General features: G+C 46.2%; 1 protein-coding gene across 1 annotated transcript in view; it reads left to right on the plus strand.

Moving 5' to 3' along the window:
* The window catches only part of SCAI (suppressor of cancer cell invasion), a 65,091-nt gene that overhangs the window by 19,165 nt on the left and 20,597 nt on the right, over positions 1-25,329 (plus strand). The window contains 11 exon segments of the mRNA XM_032232385.1: positions 5,062-5,194; positions 7,186-7,281; positions 9,464-9,550; positions 11,543-11,641; positions 13,559-13,655; positions 14,834-14,932; positions 15,623-15,775; positions 17,233-17,334; positions 19,008-19,109; positions 20,615-20,693; positions 23,993-24,092. Coding sequence (XP_032088276.1) covers positions 5,088-5,194; positions 7,186-7,281; positions 9,464-9,550; positions 11,543-11,641; positions 13,559-13,655; positions 14,834-14,932; positions 15,623-15,775; positions 17,233-17,334; positions 19,008-19,109; positions 20,615-20,693; positions 23,993-24,092 — 1,121 coding nt within the window. The 5' untranslated portion in view covers positions 5,062-5,087.

A 25,329-nucleotide genomic window follows, 5' to 3' on the forward strand; every position in this document is an offset into this window, starting at 1 on the left:
AGAATAGAATAGAAATTAGGAATAGAATAGAATAGAATTCGGCACACAAGGAGAAAAAAGGTTAGCCATCCCTGGTATAGGATCTCCTGCTTGAGCAGGGGGCTGGACTAGAAGACCTCCAAGGTCCCTTCCAATTCTGTTATTCTGTTATTTTGAATTCAAGGGAAGCAGAAGTTGTGGGTGCTTCATTACTGGAGGTTTTGAAGATGAGACTGGACAGTCACTGGTCTGAAATGGTACAGGATCTCCTGCTTGAGCAGGGGGCTGGACTAGAAGACCTCCAAGGTCCCTTCCAGCTCTGTTATACTATATTCTGTGTGTTTTATTGCTGGCCAAGCCATTTCAAATCTCTTTCCCATTTAAAACGTGGCTAGGAGGTCGGGGCCATCCATCCATCCACACCTGCGTAGTTCAAACGCTTTGAAAGGCATCATTTCTGAATGGAGCTTCCCTTTCCATTAAGGCAGGAGGGTTCAAATCTGCGCTCCCGGCATCAGGGTCGGAGTGCGGCCCTTGGTGTAGTGGGCAGAACCTGGTGCGCCCCCCCCCCCCCGATCAACCCATGTGGCCTTCCCCTGCCTTTAAACCCTAATTGCTTGTTAATAGCAATTAGAGAACTCTCTGTCCCTGGCGGGTCGGAGCTAATCTGTGTATCTGCTGATCTGTGGGGACAAACGTGGGAGAATGTTATTGTTCCGATTTATGTAAGGCTTTTGAAAAAATAATAGCCAAAAGATCCTTCCTTCCTTCCTTCTTCTCTCCCTCCTCCCCTCCCTCCCTTTCATTTATTCTCATTCCTTCCCTTCCTTTTTCTTCCTTCCTTCCTTCCTCCTCTCCTCTTCTTTCCCTCCCTCCTTCCCTTCCATTTACTCTCACTCCTTCCCTTCCTTCCTTCCTCTTCTCTCCTTCCCCTCCCTCCCTGCCATTTACTCTCACTCCTTCCCTTCTTTTTCCTTCCTTCCTTCTTCCTTCCTGTCCTCTCCTTCCCCCCTCCCTTTCATTTATTCTCTCCTTTCCTTCCTTCTTTCCTTCCTCCTCTCCTTTCCCTCCCTCCTTCCCATTTACTCTCATTCCTTCTCTTTCTTTTTCTTCGTCCTCTTCTTTCCCTCTCCCTTCCATTTAATCTTACTCATTTCCTTCCTTCCTTCCTCCCTTCCTCCCTTCCTCTTCTCTCCTTCCCCTCCCTCCCTGCCATTTACTCTCACTAGTTCCCTTCTTCTTCTTCCTTCCTTCCTTCCTCCTGTCCTCTCCTTTCCCTGCTCTCTTTCATTTATTCTCACTCCCTTCCTTCCTTCCTTCCTTCCTTTCCTTCCTCGTCTCCTTTCCCTCCCTCCTTCCCATTTACTCTCATTCCTTCCCTTTCTTTTTCTTCGTCCTTTCCTTTCCCTCCCTTCCATTTAGCCTTACTCCTTCCTTCCTTCCTTCCTCTTCTCCTCTCCTCTCCTTTCCCTCCCTCCCTTCCATTTACTCTCACTCCTTCCTTCCTTTTCCTTCCTTCCTTCCTTCCTTCCTTCCAGACAAAGGGCTGTCCAATCTCTTCCTTAAAAAAAAAACCTCCAGTTTTTAAAGTTTGACGTTGTAAAGACAGGAGGAAATGCTTTTTTAAAAATTAATTCCTTGCCTTTAAAAAAAAACAAAAACAGCCCTGTAATCCCTCGTGTGCAAACGAGCTTCCAACTGTAAATCAAACCGTTTGCTGCTAATGGGTCTTAAATGCAGTCCCTGATGCAGTTCTGCGTCTTTCTTTAACCATCGCTCTGCAAAATCGTTCCTCCGTGCTATTTTTTTAGAAATCCTTTCTACCTTTTTTTTTTTCTTCATCATTCTCCCACTTCCCTGGGTGCCTCTGGGTATTTTTAGCTTGTCTGCTTTTCTCTATTCTCTCCTTCCCACTCCTCAAATTTGCTGTTATCCATCTGAAGCCAGATTGGCATTTTCTCAGCTTGCTCATTTTCCAGTCCTGTCTATCCTGCCTTTCTCTTTCTCCATCTGTTTCCTCTTCCATACCTCGTACCTTGTTTACTTGCTCACTCGAATCCTGTGGGGTTTTTCCATCTTGTCTTCACCTTTCGGGGCATGAAGATCCAGGAGGCTGAATGAGAATGGGGATTCCTTGGGCCATTAGACTAGATTAAACAAGACTAGTTTGAGGGCAAACGTTTCAGTCATTTTACGTTTCAGTCATTTTATTTTCTTTCCATATCTTCCAGCTTATATTCTTAATATATAAACAATATCATTTTTTTTGCCTCTCCGTGTTAATCAAATTTAACATATCATTTCCATCTATTATTCTGTTTTACTCTTGTTAACATATGTCCTCAAATTTGGCGCAGTGGTTAGAGTGCAGTACTGCAGGCCACTTCAGCTGACTGCTATCTGCAGTTTGGCGGTTCAAATCTCACCGGCTCAAGGTTGACTCAGCCTTCCATCCTTCCGAGGTGGGTGAAATGAGGACCCAGACTGTGGGGGCGATATGCTGACTCTGTAAACTGCTTAGAGAGGGCTGAGAGCCCTATGAAGCGGTATATAAGTCTAACTGCTATTGTTATTGCTATTTATACAGTAAATGATTCACTTAGTTAATTATCCACAATTGATCGTATCCAGTTATTTCCCTCCCATCCTATTAGCTATATAACATTGGCTATATTTACCAAATTTCATTCTATTCTACTAGTCAATCCTTTCCCTTCTTTCTTCCTTTCAACCATTTTCTCTTTAGTCTCTCAAGAACTTCATTTCTCAGTTTCCAAAAGTTGCCCTAATTAATTTACGAGCCTCGAGACAAAGTTCGAAAGAAATCCAGTCCTTTATTAGGAGGAACATTTTGGCATGTTCTTCTGCGGGGCCGAAATTGAATCTGATTTCCGGTTAATGGTATCTGAACTTTATCCCTGTGTCTCCCCTCCCCTCAGTCTGTATCATAAATCACATCCACCAAGGAGGTGCGGACTTGAACTTTCGTGCACCTCAAGTGCCTGCTGTAGAAATCTGAGATCAGACTCTGGTTGAAGGTATGCATGGAATTCTCCCTCCCTTTTCCATGTCAATTTGATAATAGTCATGGAAATGCTTTACATTCTCCCTCCCTCCACTCATTCGGATAGCTTTTTTCTTGTTCTTGTAATTTCTATATTTTTTTCTTTCCAACCTTTTTTCTCCTTTTTAATTCTATTGTTTTGGGGAATTATTAATTCCCCAATTTCCCCTCCTTATCTTTCCCCATTAATCCCACCTTTGCTGTTCCCTTTTTTGGAGGAGGAGTGATTTCTCATCTCAACCCACCCTGGGTGAAAACTCTGCAGCCAGGCAATGGTTTGGCCTGAAGAAATCCATCACAGTCACTAGAATATATTCTGGGTGACAGGCAAGGGACATGTTTGCAGGGGGGAAAATGTAACGTACAGCTGGGAGGTTTTTTTTTTTTCCAGGGTGGGATGTCAAAGAAAGCTAGAGAGGAGCTAAAATGTGTTTGGCAACACAGAGGCCTTTTAAACAAATGTTTAAGAGATGATGGTGGCATCATAGGGCCCTTCCTTTTTACCCTTTTAAAATGCTGGGCTTTTGAAAAAAAAAATCTTTGCTGCCGAATATTCCTTCTTTCCACCGGTCCAGAAACATGGCATCCATAATTTCATAATCCTGAGCTGTCATGATTATCTTAATGCTGGTGACAGATGGGGAAGCCACCGACATCTGAATGTGTCTGTGGAATCAGTTCCTGAACTCGTTCCCCTTTATATTTCTTTTTTCCCCCCCGCCAAACTTTTTTTTTACATTTATTTTTTACAAGCGTATCCATACATGTACAGTGAGTATCATACCTTCTAATACAAACGTATTAGAAAGTCATAGTTATTGCTTTCAACCAACTTTCTAATGGTTAGTACCCTGTTTTCCCAAAAATAAGACCTCCCGGATAATAAGCCCAAATGGGCTTTGGAGCGCATGCGTTAAAATAAGCCCTCCCCGAAAATACCGCAACACAGCGGCAGCCAGGAGGTGACCACGCTCGCCTCCTCTTGCACCTCAAAAATAATAAGACCTCCCCGAAAATAAGGCCAAGCGCTTATTTTAGGAGTCAAAAGAAAATAAGACCCTGTCTTATTTTCGGGGAAACACGGTATATATTTATATAAAGTTACAGTCTGTCATTATTCAATTATTCCATGTTTTCTTTTATTATGGCGAAGTCCGAGGCAGACCTGGTGGACCATGGACAATGGGAGGTCCAGCAGGGAAAAGGGAAGGTTTTGCTACGCTGTTTTCGCGCGAAATTGTTAGAACAGGTTTTTCTTTAGAGTGCAGTACTGCAGGCCACTTCAGCTGACTACTAACTGCAGTTCGGCAGTTCAAATCTCACCGGCTCAAGGTTAACTCAGCCTTCCATCCTTCTGAGGTGGGTAAAATGAGGACCCGGATTGTTGTTGGGGCAATATGCTGACTCTGTAAACCGCTTAGAGAGGGCTGAAAGGCCTATGAAGCAGTATATAAGTCTAACTGCTGTTGCTATTGCTATTCTTCTCTGATCCTGTGGAATCTTCAGTAAAGGTTTCTGTCTGTCCGTCTGTCTGTCTCACGAGTTTCTTTGGCTTTCTAACCAACTGGGACGGTTGACTAATATATATACAGGGAGTCCTTGACTTACCACAGTTCATTTAGTGACTGTCCAAAGTTACGACGGCACTGAAAAAATGGGACGTAAGGCCAGTTTTTCAGTTGCGTTTTTTTTCCAGCATTTCCATGGGATCACAATTCACGACGCTTGGCTACTGGTTCATACTTATGACCACTGCAGTTTGTCTGAGGACATGTGCTCCCCTTTTGCGACCTTCTGACAAGCCAAGTCAACGGGGAAACACGATGCACTTAACAATCGGGTTGCTAACTTAAGAACCACAGCAACTTGCTTAACCGCCACCGCACCGAGAAAAGTCGTAAAACGGGGCAAAGCTCGCTTCACAGATGCCTCCCTTTAAATTTGGGGCTTAATTGTGGCCGTTAAGTTGACCTGTAGATTGTAAATCTCTCTATTTTATTTCACACACACCCCCCCAGGCCGGAGTTTATCTTGAACGGAAAACATGTCAACGTGTGGGATAGACGACGACATTCCTCAGGGGGAGAGGAAAACAGTCACGGATTTCTGTTACCTGCTGGATAAATCGAAACAGCTTTTCAATGGCTTAAGGTCAGTCGGTTCAGGTGTTGTTGTTTTTTTGTCACGTTGCACACCTGTAGAGCGAGCTGCGCTACAGAAACTATTATTATTATTGTTGTTGTTATTGTGATTGTTATTTTCCTTCTACAACACCTTACAGTCATTATATCAACATTATTACGTCATCATACCTGTACATGTAAATATTATTTCGCTTCTCTTTATAAACCTTTATACACAATTCTCTCTCTCTCCCTCCCTCCCTCTCTCCCGCTCTCTATATTATCTATCTATCTATCTATCTATCTATCTATCTATCTATCTATCTATCTATCTATCTATCTATCTCTATCTCTCTCTCTCTATATATATATATATATATATCTATATCATCTATAGCTCTCTCTCTCTCTCTCTCTCTCTGTAGCTATCTATCTATCATCTCTATCTCTATCTCTCTATCTCTATCTCTATATATCTATATCATCTATAGCTCTATCTATCTATCTATCTATCTATCTACATACATTATACATACATACATACATACATATATATATATATATATATATATAAAATAAAATCTATATCTCTATCTCTATATATCATCTATAGCTAGCGCTCTCTCTCTCTCTCTCTCTCCATACATACATACATACATATATATAAAATAAAATCTATATCTCTATCTCTATATATATCATCTATAGCTAGCGCTCTCTCTCTCTCTCTCTCTCTCTCTCTAAATCTATATCTATATCTATATCTATATCTATATCTATATATCATCTATAGCTAGCTCTCCCTATCTATCTATCTATCTATCTATCTATCTATCTATCTATCTATCTATCTATCTATCTATCTATCTATATCCATCTATCTAAACTTTTTTAAAGCATATTTTTACTACCGGTCGTTCCCACGATCAGCTGTGGGACAATTGGCTGTGCCACATGATTTATATTCGCTAGAAAACACGCGGCACAGCCAGTTGCCGCACAGCTGATCATCGGAACTTTTTTTTTTTACTTTTTTTTTTTAGCATTTAACCGGTAGTAGTAAAAAAAAAAAAAATCTAAAAAAAGTTTTTTTTAAAAAGGTTCCGACGGTAGTAAAAAAAAAATGCTAAAAAAAAAAGTTTAAAAAAAGGTTCTGACGATCAGCTGTGCTGCGGGAAAATCCTGCTTTCTAGCGGATCTAAATCGCCCGCGCACAACGGTTCCCTCCCCCCACTGCTGTTCTACTTACCTTTTCAGACTCAGAAAAGGCTCCTTAATTCTTCTTCAATAGTGACTGCACTGTGCATGGACGCAAAGCAAACTGGTAGCAAAGTGGTAGTAGACTTCGGAGCCTTTCACCTCTGCTTCCAACCCTGCTACTCTAGATTCTATAAGGCGTGGGGAAAAAACTAATATCAATGAAGCGTCTCTGATTATGTCCCTCCAGCTGTCGCTTCTCCTCTTCTCCCTGGTGGAGAAACTGAGTTGTTTTTTTTTAAATTTGCTATCTTAACAGAGATTTGATACTGCTATTTTTTCTTTTTTATGTATATTGAAATGGAATTATAAATACCATCAACACAAAAGGGAGTTTGCTCAGAAGCTGAAATACACCAAGTGAATTAGAGGAAGAGTGGGAAGCAGAGGAGAGAAGAAAGATAGGAAGAGAGGGATAGCAGAGAGGGTGAAGGGGGAAGATGAGGTCTATAAGGAGGAGTGGTAAGGGGAGAGAGGAGAAGGAGAAAGGAAGGGGAAGTAGAGTAGAAAATGATGGAGGGAAGACAGAATGTAGAAAGGGGGAGGAGAGAGGGGGAAGAAAGTGTTGGATAAGGTATAAATATGGTGTATGGAGAGCAGAAGAGCCAATAACTGATTGTTGTTGTTTTTTCCTTTGGTAGTTGATGGTAAGATGAATTGATGTAAGTACTTAATAATATAACTTGATATTGACTATGTAATAGTATACATGTGATTATATGCTATGAAAATGGAAAATAAATACTTTTTATGATTAAACAGAGATTTGCCCCAGTATGGGCAGAAGCAATGGCAATCTTACTTCGGCAGAACCTTTGATGTTTACACCAAACTCTGGAAGTTCCAGCAGCAACATCGGTAAGAAAGAACGGTTTCCAACGCTTGGCTTTCTCCCCAAGCAGGCCGAAAATCCTCTCCATCCTCTTCATCATCATCCTCTTTGAACGAGCCCCATAATCCCTTGCCTCGGGGTGCATTCTGGGCAACTGGAGCTAGCAAGAGTGTTTGAATGGCCAGATGCCATCCCTGTTGCCAGTATGGAGTTTTGTTCGGCAGATATATCCTCATTGTGCCCAGAGAGAGAGAGTGAGAGTGAGTGAGTGAGAGAGAGAGTGAGTGAGTGAGGGAGGGAGGGAGAGGGAGAGGGAGGGAGGGAGGGAGGGAGGGAGGGAGGGAGGGAGAGAGAGAGAGAGAGAGAGAGAGAGAGAGAGAAATATCCGCCTCTACCTAGGATTGAACTCACAGCCTCCTGATGGTGAGGTGAGAGCTCCCACCTCTAGGTTACTGCACCGCTGGACCATACACCCAAAATCCTCTCAAGGGCTATATCTACTCAATCACGGGATTTTTCAGTGGACAGAAAATGGCAGGAAACTGAGACACAATAATTGTGTGTGTCCAAGGGAGGAGAGATCTTCTCCCAATTGGCAGTTGGGCTAAGCTGCCTTTCCAAGCTCATCGAAGCAGAAAACGAGAGTCTCAGAACAGCGAAATCCAACCAAGGAAGATATGTGTAGCTCAGGGTTGAAGTGTGGCGTCCTTGGTTGTTGACCTTGGAGGTTTTCTGGCAGACGTGTTTCATGACCCAACTAGGGAACATCATCAGTGCTAGTTGTAGTTGTAGTTGTAGTTAAGTTTATTTATAGGCCGCCCTTTTCCTGAGGGGACTCAGGGCGGCTTACAACTTATATAGGAAGGGGAAACATACAAAGACATATAGGACAATACATAATTAAAAGAGTAAAGCAACATTCATTCAACATTCGGGCGGGGATGGAATATAATCTTTAACCCCAGGCCTGACGGGATAACCAGGTCTTGAGGGCTGTGCGGAAGGTCTGGAGGGTGGTGAGGGTACGAATCTCCACGGGGAGATCGTTCCAAAGGGTCGGAGCTGCAACTGAAAAGGCTCTCCTCCGCGTAGTTGCCAGTCGACACTGACTGGCAGATGGAACTCGGAGGAGGCCCAATCTATGCGATCTAATGGGTCGTGAGGAGGTAATTGGCAGGAGGCGGTCTCTCAAGTACCTAGATCCACTACCATGAAGGGCTTTATAGGTGGTAAGTAGCACCTTGAAGCGCACCCGGAGATCAACAGGTAGCCAGCGCAGCTCGTGGAGGATAGGTGTTATGTGGGCGAACCGAGGTGCTAGAAGGGGGTGGGGTGTGAGAGGAGGAGGAAGAGGAAGAAGAAGATGGGAAAGGAGGAGGAGGAGAACTGTGGAGTCCTTGGTGCTCTCTGAGCTTGGTGGTTTTCTTGCAGACGTTTCATTACTCAACTAGGTAATGTTATCAGTGGTAGGGAGGAGGAGGAGGAGGAGGAAGATGACTGCGGAGTCCTTGGTGCTCTCTGAGCTTGGTGGTTTTCTTGCAGACCTTTCATGGCCCAACTAGGGAACATCATCAGTGCTAGAAGGGCAGGGGGGAGGAGGAAGTGGGGGATTTTGGGATCCTTGGTGCTCTCTCCAGGCGGCTTTCTTGCAGATATTTCATTATCCAAACTAGGTAACACCCTCAGTGATACTTTACTGGGGACTGGAGGCTAAAATATATAAAAACTGTTGCTGCAATGCATTATATCTAGTTTAATGAAAAGAAGGACTAGGGGAGACACGATAGCAGTCTTCCAATATCTCAGGGGCTGCCCCAAAGAAGAGGGAGTCAAGCTATTCTCCAAAACACCTGAAGGCAGGACAAGAATCCATGGATGCAAATTAATCAAGGAGAGAAGCAACTTAGAACTAAGGAGAAATCTCCTGACAGTTAGAACAATTAATCGGTGGAACAGAATTTGCCTCCAGAAGTTGTGAATGCTCCAACACTGGAAGTTTTGAAGAAGATGTTGGACAACCATTTGTCTGAAGTGGTGTAGGGTTTCCTGCCTGAGCAGGGTGTTGGACTAGAAGACCTCCAAGGTTCCTTCCAATTTTGTCACTGTTATTCTGTTGTTTTCGGAAGTGAAATCTGAAAGACTAAAGTACAACGGTTGATAAGATAAGTCTTACTTGCGGTTTCCTTTTTTTGGGGGTCACCAATGAAGACAAGTTCTGGACAATCGGTACGGCCTGAAGCGCTGGCAGATCGGAGAGATCGCCTCCAAGATTGGGCAGCTTTATTACCACTACTAGTAAGTAACTACATGCTCGAAAAGGAAGGTTGGGGCAGAAGGCAAAACTAACAAAAGCAGGAATTCCCCTTTTACAAAAGAATAAGAGTCAGGTTCTACATTTAGGCAAAGAAAACGAAATGGCCAGGTATAGTATAGGTGGCACCTGGCTCAATAGGAGCGACTGTGAAAGGGATCTTGGAGTCCTAGTGGACAACCATTTAAATAGGAGCCAGCCGTGTGCAGCAGCTGCCAAAAAAGCCAACACAGTTCTAGGCTGCATCAACAGAGGGATGGAATCAAGATCATGTGAAGTGTTAATACCACTTTATAAGGCCTTGGTAAGGCCACACTTGGAATACGGCATCCAATTTTGGTCACCACGATGTAGAAAATATGTGGAGACTCTAGAAAGAGTGCAGAGAAGCGCAACAAAGATGATTAGGGGACTGGGGGCTAAAACATATGAAGAACGGTTGCAGGAACTGGGTAGGTCTATTATGAAAAGAAGGGCCAGGGGATCACTGGAGGTTTTTAAGAAGAGACTGGACAGCTATTTGTCCAGAATGGAGTAGAGTTAATGAACATAAGGTTGGACTAGAAGACGTCCAAGGTCCCTTCCAAGTCTGTTCTTCTCTTAACTGATCAGAATAGAAAGGAATAGTAGTAATAATCTCAGTGAGGATTGCGTCTGGAGAATAAATTACGTTATTTACTTTATTGTTATTGTACGTATATACACAGTATACACGAACAACGAAATTCACATAACACCCAGAGACCAGGCCCAACACACATAACAATCTCCAAATACACACACACACACACACACACACACAAAAGAATTCCCCACCCCTAAAGCATCCACACAACGGACTAAGTTGTGCTATCCAACAGATCACTGATGGTGGTCCTTTAGTTCATTGTTGTGTGCAATGATAGCTCTGGGATAAAAGCTATTTAGAAGACATGTGGTCCGAGTTTTAATTGTTCTGTATCTTCTGCCAGAAGGCAACAGTCTAAAAAGATGGTAAGCAGGGTGGGAAGAGAATGTTATTCATGTAAGGATGTATAATTATATAAAGATAATGATGAGAATAGCTGGGAAATGTAACCAGGTCTACATCTCGGTCAAAATTAGGCTGGTGGTGGTGGTGGTGTTAAAAGCTCAATTACTATATATGTATACTTTTTTGTTCTATTTTTTTTTTAAAGGAGGGGAATACATGTTAAAATTAAATGTGTACATTGAAAAGGAATTATAAATACCATCAATATAAAACGGAGCTTGCTCAGAAGCTGAAATACACCAAGTAAATGAGATGAAGTGGGAAGTAGAGGAGAGAGAGGGAAGAAGAGAGGGATAGGAGAGAGGGCAGAGGGGAGAAGAGGAGGAGAGAAAGGAGAAGTGGAAAGGTGAGAGAGGAGAAGGAGAGAGGAAGCGGAAGTAGAGAAGGGAAGGATGACAGAGGGAAGAAAGGAAGGTAGGGGGAGGAGAGAGGGAGAAGCAAGTGATGGGTAAGCTACAAATATGGTGTATGGAGAGCAGAAGAGCCAATAATTATTTTTGGGAGTTGATGTTAAGGTGAATCGATGTAAACATTTAATAATACAATACGGTTTTGGCTATATAATAGTGTACATGTGATTATATGTTATGAAAATGAAAAAATAAAAAAACTTTATAACAAAGAGAATGTTACGGAACTTTCTCAAACAGCGCGAGATGCGAAGATGTCGTCCAGGGCTGGTTGCTGGAGCCCGATGATATTCTGGGCAGTTTAAATGATTCTCCGGAGAGCCTTTTTTGTCCGCTGCAGAGCTGCTCCCCTACTATGCAAGAATGCCGTATGTCAGGACACTCTCGATGGTGCTGCGATAGTAGGACAGAAGTAGATGCCGAGATAGATTTATCTTCCTGAGCCTTCTCAGGAAGTGCAGCCTCTTCTGTGCCTTCAAAATCGTTTGGAAGTGGAAGCAGGGAGCTCGATCTGACAACTCTTTTCTTCACAGCCTTCGCACCTCTGAAACCAGCTATCTGAATGAAGCCTTCTCCTTCTATTCTGCAATACGCCAGAGATCTTACTACTCCCAAGTCAACAAGGAAGACAGGTCAGGATTGTGAGTTTATTTTAATTACTCAAAAAAACCCAACTCCAATACTGTTGCGTTGTCATTGTGGTTTCCGTTCGTTGGGGGGACAGGGCGGTGTGACAAGTTCTTCTGGGTACGGACTTCTGAAGGTCCACCAACGGTTGAGTTTGGATCTCTGGGGCTTCTCCCCACAGGGTTTTTTTGCTTTGCCTCCTCTGTGGAGACCATCATCAGGTAGGACATTTGAGAAGAAAGTCAACCGAAAAATATAGTGCCACTTAACGTTCCTCTATTCAGCAAAGAACTGAATTAGTCAAGGGATTGATTTGGCATGGTGGCCACAAGTGCCAATAAAATCAAGATATGAGAAAGGGGCTAAAAGGTATGGTTTTTATAAAGAACCAACGGAATTGCATCAGATATTAACAGGGACAGATGAAAAACTAATTTTTAAAAAATTATAACTACCTTGTTGTTAGTTGTGAAGTCGTGTCCGACCCATCGCGACCCCATGGACAATGTTCCTCCAGGCCTTCCTGTCCTCCACCATCCTCTGGAGTCCATTTAAGCTCACGCCGGCTGCTTTGGTGACTCCATCCAGCCCCCCCCCCGTCTCCTCCTCCTCATCCTCCTTCTTCCTCTTCTTCCTCTTCTTCTCTTTTCTCCTCTTCTCCACTATTCCTTCCCTCTCTCTTTCTCGCTTCACATTCCTTGATTGTTGTTGTTAGTTGCGAAGTTGTGTCCGACCCATCGCGACCCCATGGACAACGTTCCTCCAGGCCTTCCTGTCCTCTACCATCCTCTGGAGCCCATTGAAGCTCACGCTGACTGCTTCGGTGACTCCATCCAGGCCGCCCCCCCCCCCCTCCTCCTCCTCCTCCTCCTTCTTCTTCTTCTTCCACCTCATTCTTTGTCGCCTCTTTCTTTTTTTGCCCTCCATCGTTCCCAGCATTAGGCTCTTCTCCAGGGAGTCCTACCTACTGAGCATTAAAATGGAAGAAGAGCAAGTAAAGGAAACGATAGGATGGGCCAAAAATTTTGGTTATACTATAGTTAGATAAATGGCAGAAATTTTAATATTGGACAAAAATACACCCATAGTTGGAATAACTAACAAAGTAACATATAGATCTAAAGCCAGATATATTTTTGTTGGGTATTCTACCAAAAAAAAATAATAATAAATGGAATACATATTTAATTTTGCATGTTTTAATGGCAGCTAGAATTGTGTTAGCACAACAATGGGAAAATGAAGAGACCCCTATAGATGAAAACGTTATTTAAAAAAACATTTCCATATTTCTCCGAAAATAAGACAGGGTCTTATTTTCTTTTGACCCCTGAAATAAGCGCTTGGCCTTATTTTGGGGGAAATCTTATTATTTTTGAGGTGCAGGAGGCAGCAAGCGTGGTCACCTCCTGGCTGCTGCTGTGTCGAATATTTTCAGGGAGGTCGTATTCTCAGGGGAGGGCTTATTTTAGCGCATGCGCTTAAAAGCTCCATTGGGCTTATTACCCGGGGAGGTCTTGTTTTCAGGGAAATGGGGTAGAATGTGCAGGAATGGATAGACTAACATTCAAAGTTAAGGAGAAGGAAGAAACCGAATACTTTTTAACGTGGGATGTGTTCTATTGATGGCTAACCGGCAGAAACAGAAGTTAGAAACTTAAAAGCCTAAGGAAATGATTAACTAGATTGAAGATTTATTAAAATGAATCAGCAAATATTATTAGTATTATGTGATTGTCATTAATCTTTTGAATATTAATGTATTATTACTATTTCTGAAAAACAACACACTGTTCATATAGACATTGAATGTTTATGTTTAATATTAAAAATAATAATAATAAAAACCAATCTGCTCAAGAAGCAAGAGATTTTCTTTTCACTGAGTGGTTCTTCCCCATCTGCTTTCCACTTTTCACCAGGCCTGAGCTGGTTGTTAAGAAACTACGTTATTACGCCCGGTTTATCGTGGTTTGCCTCTTACTCAACAAAATGGTTGTGGTCAAGGATCTTGTCAAGGTGAGTCTCCTCTTGGTGTGACACTGAGGGTTGTAGCCAGGGGTGGGATTCAAATTTTTTTTACTACCGGTTCTGTGGGCATAGTAGGGGAAGGCTACTGCAAAATCCACATCCCCTCCCCACTCCAGGGGGAGGGCTATTGCGAAATCCCCATTCCCACCCCACTCCAGGGGAAGGATACTGCAAAATCCCCATTCCTTCTCCACTCCAGGGGAAGGATACTACAAAATCCCTATTCCCGCCCCACTCCAGGGGAAGGATACTGCAAAATCCCCATTCCCACCCCACTCCAGGGGAAGGATACTGCAAAATCCCCATTCCCTCTCCACTCCAGGGGAAGGATACTGCAAAATCCCTATTCCCTCCCCACTCCAGGGGAAGGATACTGCAAAATCCCTATTCCCTCCCCACTCCAGGGGAAGGATACTGCAAAATCCCCATTCCCACCCCACTCCAGGGGAAGGATACTGCAAAATCCCCATTCCCTCTCCACTCCAGGAGAAGGATACTGCAAAATCCCCATTCCCTCCCCACTCCAGGGGAAGGATACTGCAAAATCCCTATTCCCTCCCCACTCCAGGGGAAGGATACTGCAAAATCCCCATTCCCTCTCCACTCCAGGGGAAGGATACTGCAAAATCCCTATTCCCTCCCCACTCCAGGGGAAGGATACTGCAAAATCACCATTCCCTCCCCACTCCAGGGGAAGGATACTGCAAAATCTCCATTCCCTTCCCACTCCAGGGGAAGGTTACTGCAAAATCCCCATTCCCTTCCCACTCCAGGGGAAGGATACTGCAAAATCCCCATTCCCACCCCACTCCAGGGGAAGGATATTGCAAAATCCCCATTCCCTTCCCACTCCAGGGGAAGGTTACTGCAAAATCCCCATTCCCTCCCCACTCCAGGGGAAGGATACTGCAAAATCCCCATTCCCTCCACACTCCAGGGGAAGGTTACTGAAAAATCAGCATGCCAGGTAAGTGCTGGACCCGCGTGGAGGCTCTGGGAGGGCGAAAAACAGGTCTCTAGGAAGTCCGGGAATGGGCCTATTTCTGGAGCCCAAGGAAGGCCATTTTCGCCCTCCCGGAAGCTCAAGGAAAGCCTCCGGAGCCTGCTTGTAGCTGGTGGCGGTTTTAAAGAAGACCTTTGTGAGGAACATCTGTTTCTTTCCCTAGGAACTATCGGATGAGATCGAAGATTACACCCACCGTTTCAACACCGAAGATCAAGTCGAGTGGAACCTTGTCCTACAAGAAGTGGCCGCGTTCATTGAGGTAAGATCTACAGAGATCCCAACCACTGTCGTCGTTGGGTTTTGTTTTTTTTTAAACAAAAATTCTGCTCATCCAGACCCCGAATCGGCTGGCGTCCCCCCCCCCCCCCGATCCTATCATTCTGATCTGTCGGGTAAAGAAAACAAACGGAGGGTTCTTTTTTGGGGGGATGTGCTTTGTCAAGAATTTCTTTTTCTCAGCGGGCGAAATGAAAAACCTGGCTTGGTTGGTTGGATCTTAAAAATATGCCCACTGCCAGAACTAGAATGGGGCTTCACTAGCAGCAGTGGCTCTTCCGTCCCAAGGACCGGCCCATAGATTTCCACTGCTCTCCTCTCCTCTGCCACATCTATTCATTTCCACCCCCTGCCTTTTATCTCCAGAATTAGGGTGGGGCTTCGCTAGCAGCAGTGGCTCTTCCGTCCCAAGGACCGGCCCATAGATTTCCACTGCTCTCCTCTCCTCTGCCTTCTTTTGCATCCGAGCGTCAGCCACTGGGCCTAGCTGTTCCTCCTCTTCCTCATCAGCCACTTCCAGACCTGAGGGCGGTTGACTCTCCATCTGAGAGCTGATGGACGTCCCAGGCTCTGCCTCTCCCCCTCCCCCTCCCCTCTCTCATATCTTATCTCTTAAAATTAATCTGTTGGGATTGGTCCTTCAGGCTTTTCACCATCTCGGTCTTCTTTCTAGGCAGACCCAGTCATGGTCTTGAACGATGACAACACCCTGGTCATCCTGTCCAACCGCCTGTCTGAAACTGGAGCCCCCCTGCTGGAACAAGGCATGATTGTGGGGCAGTTAATGCTGGCTGACGCCCTCATTATTGGCAATTGCAACAATCAGGTGGGTTTCTCCCCCCCCCCCGGTGCCTGCGTATGTTGCTGCATGTCGCCGTGACGGAGTGGACGTTGGCTGGTCTATACCCAGTCCTCGACTTACAACCGTTCCATTTAGTGACCGTTTGAAGTTGAAAAAAAAAGGGACAGGACCATTTTCCACACTGAACAACCGTTGCAGCGTCCCATTCCCCCCCCCCCCCCGGCAGTTCATTTGACCCAAATTCGGAGTCTTGGCCACCGGCTCGTATTTCTGATGGGGTCATGTGATCCCCACTTGTGGCCTTCTGACCCGGCCTTTTGACCGAATTTGGATCACGTGACTGTGAGGAGGAAGCTGCAGCGTTGCGAAAAAACTCCGTCAGTCATTTTTCCTCAGTGCCGTTCAATGGTGGGTTGTAGGCAGTACACCCTGGTATGGGCGTACCGGAGCCTGCCCGGAGCACCGGGTACCGGTACGGTGCTCCAGCGGGCCCACCCGCCCACCTGAGCTCCTTACCTGTCCTTTAAGCCTTTGGCGCTTATGCGCACGGTGCCTATAACGCCTGTGCGACGCTCCGCTGAACAGCTGGAAGCTTGTGGAAGCGTCGCAGGCAAGTATGACGCATGGACGTACCGGTTGGAACAGAATCCGGAACCCACCATTGGTGCCGTTGTAACTTTGGTCACTAAATAAATGGTTGTAAATCAAGGGCTATCTATCTTTCTGTCCCGCCAACCTTTTGGCTTTTTAGACGTTTCCTCAGCTGTGGCGATTCTCAGCCGTCCGGGAGGTCACAGTTGCCCCAAAGGTGCGTTTTCAAAAGGCAACTGGACTTTCCTCCTTTTTTTCTTTGAAGAGGTTTCGCTTCTCATCCAAGGAGGCTTCTTCAGTTCTGGGGAAGCAAAACGTCTTCCGGAGAAAAACAAAGTCCGGTTGCCTTTTTTGTGAAGAAACAGCTTTGGGACACGGCGCTCAGATGCTCTTCTCCTGTTTTCTGCCGGTCGACCTGAACCGTCCCACATTTTGTGGGGAGGGCAACATCTCAAGCTCAAGGGAACGCGGTGGCTCAGTGGCTAAGACGCTGAGCTTGTCGATCAGGAAGGTCGGCAGTTCGAATCCCTAGTGCCGCGTAACGGAGTGAGCTCTCATTCCTTGTCCCAGCTTCTGCCCCACTTAGCAGTTCGAAAGCACGTAAAAAATGCAAGTAGAAAAATAGGGACCACCTTTGGTGGGAAGGGAACAGCGTTCCGTGCGCCTTCGGGAGTTGAGTCATGCCGGCCACATGACCACGGAGACGTCTTCGGACAGCGCTGGCTCTTCGGCTTTGAAACGGAGGTGAGCACCGCCCCCTAGAGTTGGGAACGACTAGCATAGATAGGCGAGGGGAATCTTTTCCCTTTAACGTCTCAAGCAGCATAGCTGATTTTCAGGGCGCAAAGCGTTAACCGCCTGGTGTAAAATGCCCTCTGGTTCTTTGGTAGGTGAAGTTTAGTGAACTGACAATCGACATGTTCCGGATGCTGCAGGCGTTGGAGAGGGAGCCCATGAACCTGGCTACGCAGATGAACAAGCCGGGGCTGCAGGCAAGTCCTCCGTGGAATATTGTCACGCTTTTTGGCTTTCCATTTGAATTGCGGGGTCGGCGGTGCAGCAGAGGGCTTTAGAGGCCTCATCCGTGCTCAAGGTGCTGTTAATCACCCATAAAGCCCTACATGGTAGTGGATCTGGATACTTGAGAGACCGCCTCCTGCCAATTACCTCCCTGCGACCAATAAGATCACACAGATTGGGCCTCCTCCGCATTCCATCGGCCAGCCAGTGTCGGCTGGCAACTACAAGGAGGAGGGCCTTCTCAGTAGTTGCCCCGACCCTTTGGAACGAGCTCCCCGTGGAGATTCGTACCCTCACCACTGTCCAGGCCTTCCGCACAGCCTTGAAGAACTGGCTAGCCCGTCAGGCCTGGGGATGAAGATAGTTGCCCCTCCCGAATGATGAATGCATGTTGGTTATTGCTTTTAGTATATGTGTCTTTGTTATTGTCTGCATTTCCCCTTCCCTGATTTATGTGAGCCGCCCTGAGTCCCCTCAGGGAAAAGGGCGGCCTACAAATGTCAATAAATCACTAAATCACTAAAATCCGGAGGCTGGCAGGTATTCCTCTCCCAAGCATCCTGTCTTGGTCCGATTGATGCCTCCAGGGATGCTCAGAGCTGGGGGCGAAAGAGAGCGAGGCCAGCCCAGAATTCCCAGAGAGATTCAGTAACTTGCGTGTGTGTGGGGGGGGGGGGGGGGGGGATACATTGAGTTTAGGTCTTCTGGATGCTGAATGGAGCCATTGGATTTTGCTCTTTTGGAGGCGAACACAATAAAAGTGACAGCAGGATCCCCAAATGTTTTTTCCCTCCCACCCTCCCTCCTTCCACTTACTTCTTCTTTCCTCTCCCTCCCTCCCTCTCTTCCTCTCTCTCCTCCCTCCCTCTTTTATTTTCTTCTTTCCTTTCTCCTTCCTTCCTCTCTCTCCTCCCTCCCTTCCTCTCCCTCCTTCCTCTTACTTCTTCCTTCCTCTCCCTCCCTCCCTTCCTCTCTTTCCTTCCTCCCTCCCTCTTTTATTTCCTTCCTTCCTCCTTTCCTTTCTCCTTCCTTCCCCTCTCTCTCTCCCCTCCCTCCCTTCCTCTCCCTCCTTCCCCTTACTTCTTCCTGCCTCCCAACTTTCTCACTGCCTCCCTCTTTTCCTGCCTCCCTCTTTTCTTCCCTCTCTCCCTTCCTTCTTCCTCCTTCCTTTCCTCTCTCTCTCTTTCCTCCCTCCCTTCTTCTCCCTCCTTCCACTTACTTCTTCCTCTTTCCCTCCCTCTATTCCTCCCTCCTTCCCCTTCCTTCTTCCTCCCTTCTTCCTTCCTCTCACCTCCCTCCCTCCTTTCTATCTCTCTTTCTCTTTCCCAAAAGTCCCCAAATATGTGATTTTTCTGAGTGCTGTTTTGGTCCCTGCTGGAGATGATCAAGGGGTTGATTTGAGGGTTTTGCTGTTGCCATGTGGGGTGGGGGTTTTATCTCTCTCTCTCTTTTTTTTTAATGTTGTGGGTCGTATCCTATATGTGAGTTGGGCGTTTGTTTAACCCAAGAAACCACAAAGAAGAAACCACGGTTTCTGTAGGCAACGCCAAGCCGGATCAAAGAAATCCAAGTCTCTTCTGTCTTTGGGAGGGGGCAACCAACAACGTGGAACTTCTTTAAGGAGGGGCCTTTCTGTCTTCCGCAGGAGAGCACCGAAAAGCCAGCCAGGAGAGAAAACCCTCACAAATACCTGTTGTACAAGCCAACTTTCAGCCAGCTGTATACCTTCCTTGCGGCATCATTTAAGGTTGGTGAAGCAGAGGCGAGGCCGGTCCCAGCTTCCGACGGGAGGTTAAACCTCACCTCTTCCCCCTACTGGAGGCAGCAATCAGGGAGGTCAATAAGTGGGGTTCAGAGAAGGCGATGGTGACCCTGGATAGGAAACAGCCAGGATGAAGACGTTACCTAGTTGGGTCATGAAACGTCTGCTAGAAAACCACCAAGCTCAGGGAGGACCAAGGAACTCCCCACCCCCACCCCACAGTTCAACGCTGAGCTTCAAATATTTCCCTCCGTGGATACAAATAGACCCCAGGAGGGTTTTACAGCAAGGATTCTTTTGACTTGAGGGAATTTGCTTGGAGGGAGGGGGGATTGAGGTAGTTTGTTCTCCCCTAGATTTATCTGTTTGGGTTTGGGTTAACCTGTGACAACAGATCTTCAAATATGTCTCTCTTCCCAAATACATCTTCCTGACTTCCTTCCCCTCCCTCCCTCCCTATTCTCTTTCTCATCTTGGTATGGCAATCAACCTTCCTTCCTTCCTTCCTTCCTTCCTCTCTTCCTTCCTTCCTTCCTTCTACCTCTCTTTCCTCCCTCCCTTCCCCCTTCCTTCCTTCCTTCCCTCCCTCCCTCCCACCAAACACTCTTTTCAATCTTGGTATGGCAATCAACCTTCCTTCCTTCCTTCCTTCCTTCCTTCCTTCCTTCCCTCCCTCCCTCCCTCTTTCCAATCTTGGTATGGCAATCAACCTTCCTTCCTTCTTTCTTTCCTTCCTTCCACCTCTCTTTCCTCCCTCTCTCCCTATTCTCTTTCCCATCTTGGTATGGCAATCAACCCTTCCTTCCTTCCTTCCTTCCTTCCTTCCTTCTTTCCTTCCACCTCCCTTTCCTCCCTCCCTTCCCCCTTCCTTCCTTCCTTCCTTCCTTCCCTCCCTCTTTCCAATCTTGGTATGGCAATCAACCCTTTTTTCTTTCCTTCCTTCCACCTCTCTTTCCTCCCTCCCTCCCTTCCCCCTTCCTTCTTTCCTTCCCTCCCTCCTTCTTTCCAATCTTGGTATGGCAATCAACCCTTCCTTCTTTCTTTCCTTCCTTCCACCTCTCTTTCCTCCCTCCCTTCCCCCTTCCTTTCCTTCCCTCCCTCCCTCTTTCCAATCTTGGTATGGCAATCAACCTTCCTTCCTTCTTTCCTTTTCCTTCCTTCCTTCCACCCACCTCTCTTCCCTCTCTTCCCTTCCTTCCCCCTTCCTTCCTTCTTTCCTTCCTCCCTCCATTCCTTCCTTCCCTCCCTCTCACCCTGTTTTCTTTCCAATCTTGGTATGGCAATGAACCTTCCTTCCTTTTCATTCCATCCTTCCTTCCACCTCTCTTTCCTCCCTTCTTCCTTCCTTCCTTCCTTCCTTCTCTCTTTCCATCTTCCCTCCCACCTCACTCTCTCTTCCCCTTCCTTCCTCCCTCTTCCATTCCCTCCCTCCTTTCCTTCCTTTCTCCCTTCCTCCCTCCCCTCTCTCTCTCTTCTGGTCTCTCTTTCAGGAGCTGCCTGCCAATAGCGTGCTGTTGATCTACTTGTCAGCCACCGGGGTCTTCCCTTCAGGTCGTTCGGATAGTGAAGGTACAAATAAAGGAATGCTCCCTGTCGTGAACAGGGCTTGAATTCTCTTTATGGTCCAAGGACGGCAAGGCAGCCTCCACCCTCACCCTAAGCCTGATCTCTGGAGAAGCTGAGGTTCTCCTCCATTGGGGGGGTCTTCCAACTCTTTGGGCCGTACCATTCAGAGTCCAGAAGAGTGTGGCCTCATGCTGGTCCTTTCCAGTTTGAACATACTCCCTTTTGTTGGGGATAAAGACCCCCCCCACTGGAAGTCTTCTCACCCTACCACCGATGGGTCATGTCAACCATGGACGTGTCCACGTGGAGGAGAAGGGTTTGTAGAAGCCAGCGAGAGCTCCTCATAAATGACTGGCTTTCTTTTGAAACTTGGCTCGAGGCTCATGAATCAATTAGGGCAGGGGTCTCCAACCTTGGCAACTTTAAGACCTGTGGACTTCAACTCCCAGAGTTCCTCAGCCAGCTTTGCTGGCTGAGGAACTCTGGGAGTTGAAGTCCACAGGTCTTAAAGTTGCCAAGGTTGGAGACCACTGAATTAGGGCATCTTTCGGAAGCCTGACAGCTCCGGAGCTTCCAGTAGAACATCCAGTAGAGAGTGATGAAGCAGAGATGCTCTGATGGATTATTGTGGATCGTACCACCTAGCCTGGGAAGGGTCCAAAATTCAGATGTTTTTCTGCTTTACCTGGCCTGGGGTTTTTTTGGGTGGGGGGAAACCAGACCTTCTAACAGCTTTCCAACCTGGTCTTGGGGTGACGTGGCGGCTGTTTCCTTGCTGGTCATGACAATTCAAGCCTTTCTCATGACCTTGGTACTTTCCCCTCCTCCAATCCTCACTTCTTGTGTCCTTCCTTAGTCAAAGGACTATCTGTGGCTTAACCCTCCCTCTCCCAGCTCCTCCTCCTCCTCCTTCCCCCCACCACCCTTTTTTTTTAAAAAAAATTATTGCTGCTGAATCCTTGGAGGAAATTGGGATATGGAGGAATCAGGTCTGCCCACCCCCCAACCAAGAGACCACCACCACCTCCCCCTCCCTGGACATTGATGTGGCACCCACCTTCATTCCATCCGTTTTGAGATTTTTGCATTCCTTTATGAAAACGCATGCTTTGTTACACCTTCCTTGCATGGATCATCAACTTTTCCAGAGTCTTCTCCTCCCCGCTCATTTCTCCCAACCCAAAACCCTATAAAACGATAAGGTGTTAAAAGGTTGTGGGTCCCGTCCTCCCCAAAATAGCTTTGGAAAAGCTGCTAACGGGATTTGCGGTGTGTAGTTTTGTGCTGGGTCGGTTTTGTCTCCTGCTTCGAGCAAGGGATTGGGCTAGATGACCTCCAAGGTCCCTCCCAACTCTGTTCTTCTGTCCTGTTCTCCCGTTGTCTATGTTTTGTGAGGTCCTATCTCTGATTATTGGTACTCTCTGCCTCTAACTTTGGGAAAGCTTTTGAGATGTCCACCTTGTGGGACTCTTCAGAAGAATGAGAACTGTAGCTCAAGGCCACCCGAAGCTGTAGGTGCCATTTCTCATCTCTTAAGACCCCAAAAGGCTTAAGACTCTGAGTTTGTCGTTCAGAATGGTTGGCAGTTTGGCGGTTCGAATCCCTAGCGCCGCGTAACGGAGGGAGCTCCCGTGACTTGTCCCAGCTTCTGCCAACCTAGCAGTTCGAAAGCAGGTAAAAAATGCAAGTAGAAAAATAGGGACCACCTTTGGTGGGAAGGGAACAGCGTCCTCCGTGTGCCTTCGGGCGTTGAGTCATGCCGGCCACATGACCACGGAGATGTCTTCGGACAGCGCTGGCTCTTCGGCTTTGAAATGGAGATGAGCATCGCCCCCTAGAGTCGGGAACGACGAGCACATATGTGCAAGGGGAACCTTTACCTTAAGACGCAAGTCTTAAAAACATGCGAAGAATGGTTGCAGGAACTGGGTATGTCTAGTTTGATGAAAAGGAGTAGGGGAGACATGATAGCAGACTTCCAATATTTCAGGGGTTGCCACAAAGAAGAGGGAGTCAAGCTATTCTTCAAAGCACCTGAGGGTAGAACAAGAAGCAACTGATGGAAACTAAGCAAGGAGAGAAGCAACTTAGAACTAAGGAGGAATTTCTTGACAGTGAGAACAATTAATCAGTGGAACAACTTGCCTCCAGAAGTTGTGAATGCTCCAACACTGGAAGTTTTTAAGAAGATGTTGGATAATCATTTATCTGAAGAGGTGTAGGTTTTCCTGCCTTGGCAGGGAGTTGGACTAGAAGACCTCCAAGGTCCCTTCCAACTCTGTCATTCTATTCTATTCTAAGTATTAGAGAAATTTCTGCTCACCTTGGTCTCTGCTTCTTTAGACCGTGATTTAGAACTGTATTTCACACCAAACTTTGGTGTATAAGAAAACCCCAATGAATCATGCCATGGCTTGACAGTCATGAAGGAACATATCCCAACGCAGAAGATCCATCTGATCTGAGTCGTTCCTGAATTTATGGAAGACCAACAGCCGTCACGGATAACGTGGTTTTGGCTCTCCATTAAAAGGGCGCATTGAGTGATTGATGAGATGCCTTCAAGCCAATGTTCAACTCTTTGCAATCACCCCAATATCTCTGGGTGGTGAGGACTCCCCAATCAGGCCCACCAGTAGAGAAGGGGGCATGTAGACCAGGATCTAATGCTGATTTATAGAATTGTCTTTCCCACCCAACTCGGTTGGGCCTGAACAAAGTGGTTATTCGAAACATACAGGCAGTCCTTAACTTACGGCCACGATGGAATCCCAAATCTCTGCTTTTGAGACAGTGAATTTTGCCACATTTTTACGACTTTTCCTGCCACGGCCGTTGAGCGAATCGCTGCAGGCGATACGTTTTAAGTCACCCGGGCGTTAAATGAACCTGGCTTCCCCATGGACTTTCTTTGCGAGCGGCATTCACACGACCCCGGGGCACTGCAACCGTCGTAAGCGTCTGAAATTTCGATCCCAGGATCCCGCCCTGAAAAATGGCCGTAAGTCACACTTTTTCAGTGCTGTTGTGACTTTGAACGGCCACTCAATGAACTTCTGTAAGTCGCAAATAACATATTCACCCTTTCAGCCTCTTAAGCTTCCAAACAGTTCCGTGCTTCTCAAACCCTGCCTGGCCTTAAGACGGATGGTTTCAACCCAAGGTTTGTTCTCCAGCTGGTCATCTCTAAGCTCTTTCAACCCCTGTCGAAATTCTTTCTCCTGGGAATTTTTGCATTCTGTGTTTAGCTCACCGCCACGCCAGCCGCTGTCCTTAACCCCCCCCCCCTTTGCCCCCTGCAGGTCCCTATGATTTCGGGGGTGTCCTGACGAACAGCAACCGGGATATCATCAACGGGGACGGGATCCACAAACGGAACCAGTTGTATAAGGAAATGCACTGGTAAGTTTGCAATTCGTAATTTCGCAATTTCATGAGCTTATATGCCGCCCAATCCCGGAGGACTCCGGGCGGCTTACAAATACGAAATAAAATAAAATAACACATAGGGGAGAGAAACAAAAACAGTTTAAAAAACACAACATACATTTGGCTAAGCTGTGGGTTGGACCTGATTTAAAAATCAGCAACCCCAGGCCTGTCGGAACAGCCAGGTTTTGGTGGCTTTTTGGAAGGCCACGAGAGTGGGGAGGGTCCGGATCTCTGCTGGTAGCTCGTTCCACAGAGCCGGAGCAGCTACAGAAAAGGCTCTCCCCCGAGTGGTCGCCAGCTGGCATTGTCCGGTCGACGGCACCCGGAGGAGGCCTAGCCTGTGGGTTCTTATCGGATGTTGGGAGATGTGTAGCAGGACAGCAACTAGCTTGTTGCTGGGGAACCGGTCATCCTCTGTGAGACCAATGTCCGTAGACATCTTCGGACCGGATGTCAGAGTTTCTAATAGCACACCTTTCAGCCTCTGCTTCGCTTGCTTGCTATCGGCTGCCATAGAAACGGGGAGGGAGGGGGCATGGTATTGGGGATGGGAACATAATTAATTGATTTTTTTTTAACGACAGTTTTAAAAAACAAACTTTTATAAATATTTGCTTCTCTCCCCACACACCCTCCCCAACTGTCCCCCAACCTCCCCCCCCCCCCGACTTCCCAGAACCAATACAGGGTATAAATCTTTAACAAAAACATTCTAAGATAAACTTAAAAAGAAGTTAATAACATGTTTCATTTGAGCTTTAACTCCTCCTTGCTAGGCTTGCTCTAAACAACTTACATCATTCCTAGTTTCTTTACTCATAAGCTATCTGAAATTTCTTAGTCCCATATTTATTTTGAGTATAGTCAATCCATCTTCTCCACTCCAGTTTATATCTCTCGTTTGAGTGGTCCTTGAGATATGCAGATATTTTAGCCATCTCTGCTAGGTTTGTTACTTTCAGTGTCCATTCTTGAATAGTAGGCAAGTCTTCCTTCTTCCAGTATTGCGCCACCAACAGTCTAGCTGCGGTTGTTAAATGCAAAATCAGGTTAATCTCTATAACTGTACAATCAGTAATTATACCTAACAAAAATAACTGAGGGGTAAACTTTATCCTTTTTTTAAGAACATTTTGTATAATCCACCATATTTTTATCCAAAATGCTTTAACCTTTTTACAAGTCCACCATATATGAAAGTAAGTAG

The sequence above is a fragment of the Thamnophis elegans genome, chromosome 16, assembly GCF_009769535.1.
Source record: "Thamnophis elegans isolate rThaEle1 chromosome 16, rThaEle1.pri, whole genome shotgun sequence".
Lineage (NCBI taxonomy): Eukaryota > Metazoa > Chordata > Lepidosauria > Squamata > Colubridae > Thamnophis > Thamnophis elegans.